This window comes from Triticum dicoccoides, chromosome 1A (assembly GCF_002162155.2).
Source record: "Triticum dicoccoides isolate Atlit2015 ecotype Zavitan chromosome 1A, WEW_v2.0, whole genome shotgun sequence".
In the NCBI taxonomy this organism is placed as follows: domain Eukaryota; kingdom Viridiplantae; phylum Streptophyta; class Magnoliopsida; order Poales; family Poaceae; genus Triticum; species Triticum dicoccoides.
Genome location: NC_041380.1, coordinates 542795998 through 542801883, shown reverse-complemented (window position 1 = coordinate 542801883; position 5886 = coordinate 542795998). Strand labels below are relative to the sequence as shown.

The window sequence follows — 5886 nt, the reverse complement described above, 5'->3', positions numbered from 1 at the left end:
TATTAGAAATTCTATTTATATATATGCATAACGTGTACAATATGTAGTATCGTAAAATACCAGCAAGCGAAAAATAATTAAATGAAAAACACAAAATTAAATGAAAAAGAAATCATAAACCCAAAACCCCCCAACATTTTAATACCGGTTGGTGACACCAACCGGTACTAAAGGGCTCCCTGCCCCCGAAGCTGACTCGTGCCACGTGGTTGCCCTTTAACCCCGGTTCGTGTTGAACCGGTACTAAGGGGGGGGGGGGGCTTTAGTGCCTACATTTTAGCGCCGGTTACCAAACCGACACTAAAGGGCCTTACGAACCGATGCTATTGCCCGGTTCTGCACTAGTGTGTCTCTTTTGAGTCTTTCTCGTCACGACTGTTTTTTTCTTACAAAAAATCACAAGTATCACTGGACAGAGAACACAAGGTGCATGCCACTGTTTGCTGTGTTCGTCAGAGCTCACAACAACTGTTAAAACGAACCGATGTGGTGTGATTCACATCCCACTTCTAAAAGCCAAAAAAAAGGAGCCGGAGGCCGGAGATGGCCATGCGTGCTCGTAATGGATTCAGCTGCAAATGCTGCAGCCAAACCAAGTTACTCTGCTGCTAGTCATTACTCATTAACTTGCGGTTGCCCCTGCCTGGATCCGGCCGCTGCTACAACCTGAGCCACTCGAGGCCGTCGATGAAGCTGAGGGAGATGAATGGCTTGGCCTCCTCGTCGGTGAGCTCCCGGGACCAGTCCACCCTGCCGGCGTGGTTGGCCCCCGGCCCCGAGCACTTGTACTGCCCGTAGAACACCGTCCTGCGCATCCAACAAGAAAAGGAAAAGACGTCAGCCCAGTTGCACTTGCGCCAGAGGAACATAGATGGCATTCAGAAGAGAGGGAGAGACGTACATCTCTCGCGTTGGGTCGCCCCAGTTGTACCAGCCGCGGGGGATGATGATGTTGTCCATGTAGGTGTAGGCGAAGACGACGCGGGAGAAGGTGCCCCAGGCGCGGCCCAGGTAGAGCGCCCCCGACCCCGTCACCCGGCAGTTGAGGAAGGAGAACCCCGTGTCGTCCAGCATGCTCCGCCGGTTCTGCGCCGTCAGCGCCCCGTAGTGCGGCGAGATCGCGTGCACGTGGCAACCCTGTATGCATTCCCCAAAACGCATGCCGCCATGCCATGGACGCCCAGGTTAGCTTAGCTAGTGACTGACTGATTGGCTACCAAAGTTTTATGTCGAGCTAATTAAGCTAAGGGCAAGCAGATAGATAGGCACGGCACCAACTAGCCAGCCAGCTCCTCCGTCACGGGCCGGAGCTAGCCGCCGGCACCTGGGGCCAAGCCCTAGATGGAGGGGCCGGGGAACCTGCCGCCAGCAGAAAGCTACATTCCGCAACGATACAAGCGGCGCGACAATGGCTCACTGCCATCAAGAACCAAAACCGCCATTAATTAATGGAAATCTACATTCCCTTCTATCTTGTCTTGTCCCAGCATGCACGGCGGACGAACAGAAACGAGACGGATACGTACGGGAGGCCGCGACCCAGCATGCATGCAGGCAGCATCCATCCGCCACGGGACGAGATCGTGTCTCGCAGCATGGCATGGGCACGGGCGCCAGCCACGGCACGACATGGATCGGGAGCGGTGCCTGCCACGGAACGAGATCGTGTCTGGCCCAGAGCGAGAAGGGCGGCCTGGGCTGCTGGCGGGACAAATATTCGTCACGGGCTCACGGTGCTACTAGCCACGTCCTATTCCCTTCCAGGAATGTACTGTCACTGTGACAGGAACACTGTCTTGTGTTTTAACAGTGTGAGAACGCTCAAGACCGACCCGTGCACACGTACGTGACTCTACGTGGGACACTGGTAGGCCATGCGCGCTGGAGCTGGATGCTCTGCTGTGGCCCAGCCCCGGCGGGTACTGACATGCCACCACCTCTTTGTGCTCTATGCAGGGCTCGGGCGGACGTACAGTGGCAGTCGACACACCGACAAGTCAGGCCGAGCAAAGATACTCTGTTGACTCGAATTGCAAGCTTGCTTGAGAAATTAAGAGGAATGTCTGTGCAAGCTTGCTTGAGACGGAGAATGAGAGAAAGAGATGATGCACGCACCTCGTAGAGGGAGAGGGCGTTGCCGAAGATGAAGTCGACGGAGCCCTCGATGTAGCAGTCCTTGTAGTAGTGGCGGCCCAGGTGGTCATACAGCGTGTCCTGCGCGCCCAGGAAGTTGCACCCCACGAACGCCGCGTTGTCCGCCGATATCCGCAGCGCCACCCCCTGCTTCCCCAGCGCGCCCGGCCGAGGCACCGGCGCCGTGTTCTGCACAGTTTCACCCACAAATCAATCAATCGATGTCATGTCGCCATGGCCGGCCAAGCCTTCCGAGTACGCACGCACCTTGAAGGTGATGTTCTTGGCGACGAAGAACTGCGAGTTGACGGCGAAGGTGGCGGAGGCGAAGGTGCCGAAGGGGCGGCCCCAGGGCCCGGCCGTGTCCGCCGTGTCGCCCCACTGCACCACCGTCCGGTCCGCGCCCGCGCCCTCCACCGTCACGAACCCGCGCAGCGGCGAGATGCTCACCTTCTCCCTGCAGCACCGCCGCATCGTCAGACGCCGAGCACCGAAAGAGAACGATCGACGAGTATGGTAGCGAGGTCAGGTCACGCACGTACGTGTAGGTGCCGGCATTGACCTTGATGACGACGCGCATCAGGTTGATGAGCGGGAGCGAGTCCACGGCGGCCTGGATGGTGGTGAAGTCTCCCGCCCCGGGCGTCCTGTCCACGACGATCGTGCGCGTCGACGGGAGCAGCGCGCGGTTGAGCGCGCGCTGGAACACGCTGTGGTCAAGCCCGCCCATGAACCGCACCCACCGCGTGAACCTCCGCTCGATCGCCTCCGCCGCCGTCGCGTTCGCCGGGTACGGCCTCGCCTTCCCCGGCCGCAGGCCCTTGGTATGCCTGTGTGCCACGCTCCCGCTCCCGCGCCCCCGCCCCCGCCCGTGCCCATGCCGGCCGGCGTCCACGTCGCCCGGCGCGAGCAGCAGCAGCGCCGCCACGGCCACGCACGCCAGCAACCTCGCCCGCGCCCGCACCCCCGACGACGACGCCGACACCGCCATTGCCGCGACAATGCGCTGCACGCACGTACGCCAATGGCAGCAGCCGATGGGTGCTGTTGGCTGTCGCGGTGGTCACTCACCTCACCGGCAGCTAGCTGGGTGCAAGGCTACAAGGGGGTGTGTCAGGTTTAATCGGGGAGCGGGGGGAATTTAAGGAGATCACGGGCGCCCTGTTCCGAAGGAACGATGGAATGACACAGCTCACGAGCACGAGCAGGAGCAGAGCCCGCTGTTCGTGCTGGTTGGCTCTAGTGTGGGCGTGGGCGTGCGCGCGCATCTAGCAGAGCGGTTCGTTCGTTCGTCTTCGTCTTGCCCTTCGTTCGCCTCTGTCTCCCAGTGTCCTATCCGGAAAGGCAAACCAGCCTTGTACGTACTTACGGTGGCTAACCGCGGCCCCGTGGTTTACTTTGTTTTGAGCAGTGTTGCCATTCCGTGGCGGCATCACGACCTCCGACGTGGCTCTCGTGGGTGATGAGCGCTGCTAGTAGACACACCTTTTCTTCCAGTAATAAACTATATAATGACCGAAAACAGTGTTTTCTGAAACGGATTTGCCAGCATTTCCACTTCCGGGAAGAAGATATCCAACGCTGGTGGGTTGCCCGGCGTCGACCGAGCTGCGCTGCATTGCATGCGCGTCGATTCCCAACCAACCATACATAAAAGTCGTACAGCCTGCACCATCCTTGCAGCTTTACACAGTTATATTACAGCCACCCATACCTCGTATTAGTAGCGTCAATCAAGTGATCTCTGTGCGTCCGTAAATGCAATCAACATGCAGGCGCAGGGAAGCGCACATTCTCTGTCACTGTTGGTTCCCCCTCTCTCCTACTGTCAACTGTCAGCTTGTGCCGCCCGTGAGCGTCAGGTCTCTCTCGCTTTTACAGAAGGAAAAGCGGTATTGCAATACCGGCCGAATCGCTACCGGTTCCATAGATACTGGCTGGAGCAAACCGACACTACACGCTCCATATGCATTGGCTACTCCCCACTTGCGCTAGCTCAGCTGGGCCGGCGACCCTGCTGCATCCATCCAGCTCGGTGCTACCAAGCATGGTGATGGGGTAAATTGTGGAGCTACCACTCATTCACTCAGGTATCAGGGCCACTTCCCCACTACACCGATATATACTCTACTGCATTACCGTACAGGGTATGGCAAGTGCAGCCTTTATACTTTCTTCTCCACGAAGCCGCACGCACTTGCCCAGATCTGCACAGCAGCCACATTTGACATTTCCAAGCATCATCATCTCAAATGGAGCTAGACTTCTTTTTCCAACATAACGCACTTATTTAAGTACAGGCAGACTTCCACAGACATGCTTTGTTTAGCATCCGGAAAACTTATTATCCAGCCTAGGTGCATCTCAGAAAATTTCTGAAACGGACTACGCGCGCACACAACACAGTCAAGAAGATAGGTTCGCTAGTCTCCCAGGAACTTCACTGGCTACCACTCTGAGGGCGAAAGGCGGGTATATATGGGGCTAGGCTAGAAAAACAAGAGAGGTTCTATGTCTGCGGAAACGGAAGAAGACGACACAAGTCAAGGCAGGGTTGGCTGTACACGGAGGGCGGCATATCATTCTTCCTCCTGCTGTTGTTCTACATCTACAACATCCGCGATCTGGGAGCTGCGGATCCCCCAGAAGGATTTCGGGTGCAGATGCCTCTTGGTGGTACTGAACCGCCAGCCTATGTTGGAACCGCAGGGCACGCACGACGCGATAGTCCAAGCGTATCTGCACATATATATAGCAAGACAAATGTGCTTATGGTTTGATCTCACATTCAAAGATCGTACAATAAACACGGAGGCGACTGGAAGATAAACAAGAGTCGTGAAGAAGGCCCATACCCTGGAAACCAGCTGTGTTCTTCTGTGGGTTCCCCCTCTAGAGCAAGCCCCGTTGCATTGTTCACAGTAATCGTTGCATGCACGTACCCATGATTGTTGACGTAAGTACCGAGAGGCCCATCGCTAGACATCACCACCACATCACTGTGCTTTGCTATTTCAGACTGCCATAATTAACATACATGTCAGAATAGAGTAATGGGCATAATCTTCAAATTATTTGATTTAGCTATACATGAGCAATACAAATTAGAAGCAACTTGGTTTTACATTAATGCCATTACTCATCAAGCAGCTGCAAGAGGCAACAGCACCCAAGTATCTGGGTGCAACTTTGGACCAAGCCTTGTTGGAACATGTTAATCTTGTTAGAGTTATAATATAAGTCATGTACCCCTTTGTATTTATCCCGTTGTATAAGGGGTTTCCTGCATATGTTCCACACCTGTACATGTATATATATATCGGCCTATGGCCTCATGATAATACAAGTTGCTTTCCTAACATGGTATTAGAGCTCTAGGGTTTCTTTTTCGCACGCCGCAACTCGTGCTACATCCCGGCTGCCCTGTTCCGATCCGGCCGAAGCATCCTCGCCCGAAGGTCTCCTCGTCACGCGCCGTCGGCGTGCTGCGTTCACCCGTGGATCCGGCCGCTGCCCTCCTGATCTACACGCTCTCCTCCCGCAGGAGTCTGGCTTGTCCAGCAGCCGGCGCCTGTCAGATCAATCCGCTGCTTGTACGTCCGCTCGTGGGATCCAGTCGCCACCCGTGCAAGCTAGCTCCTGTTTGGCCGTGTATGTGCTGATGCCTTGACGTTGTGCTAGCGCACTGCTTTGGCTTCACGTGGTGAATCTCCAGTGACTGGTGCATCTCTCGCCGGCGACTCCTGCAGGCCC

The 5886-nt window shown here is 56.0% G+C and overlaps 2 protein-coding genes across 2 annotated transcripts in view; both read right to left on the bottom strand.

Annotated features, from left to right (window-relative positions):
* Positions 1-415: 415 nt before the first annotated feature.
* LOC119287456 (probable pectinesterase 53) lies at positions 416-3407 on the bottom strand. Its single transcript, XM_037567008.1, has 5 exons — positions 2676-3407; positions 2401-2590; positions 2116-2322; positions 902-1137; positions 416-807 (listed from the first exon to the last, which is right to left on the bottom strand). The coding sequence occupies exons 1-5, from the start codon at positions 3122-3124 to the stop codon at positions 660-662; spliced, it is 1230 nt and encodes a 409-aa protein (XP_037422905.1). The 5' UTR covers positions 3125-3407; the 3' UTR covers positions 416-659.
* Positions 3408-4373: 966 nt separating this feature from the next.
* The window catches only part of LOC119287450 (protein cereblon-like), a 10672-nt gene continuing 9159 nt past the window's right edge, over positions 4374-5886 (bottom strand). The window contains exons 9-10 of the mRNA XM_037566997.1: positions 4989-5152; positions 4374-4872 (exon numbers count right to left, since the gene is read on the bottom strand). Of these exons, the coding sequence (XP_037422894.1) occupies positions 4713-4872; positions 4989-5152 (324 nt within the window). The 3' untranslated portion in view covers positions 4374-4712. The remainder of the gene's footprint in view (positions 4873-4988; positions 5153-5886) is intronic.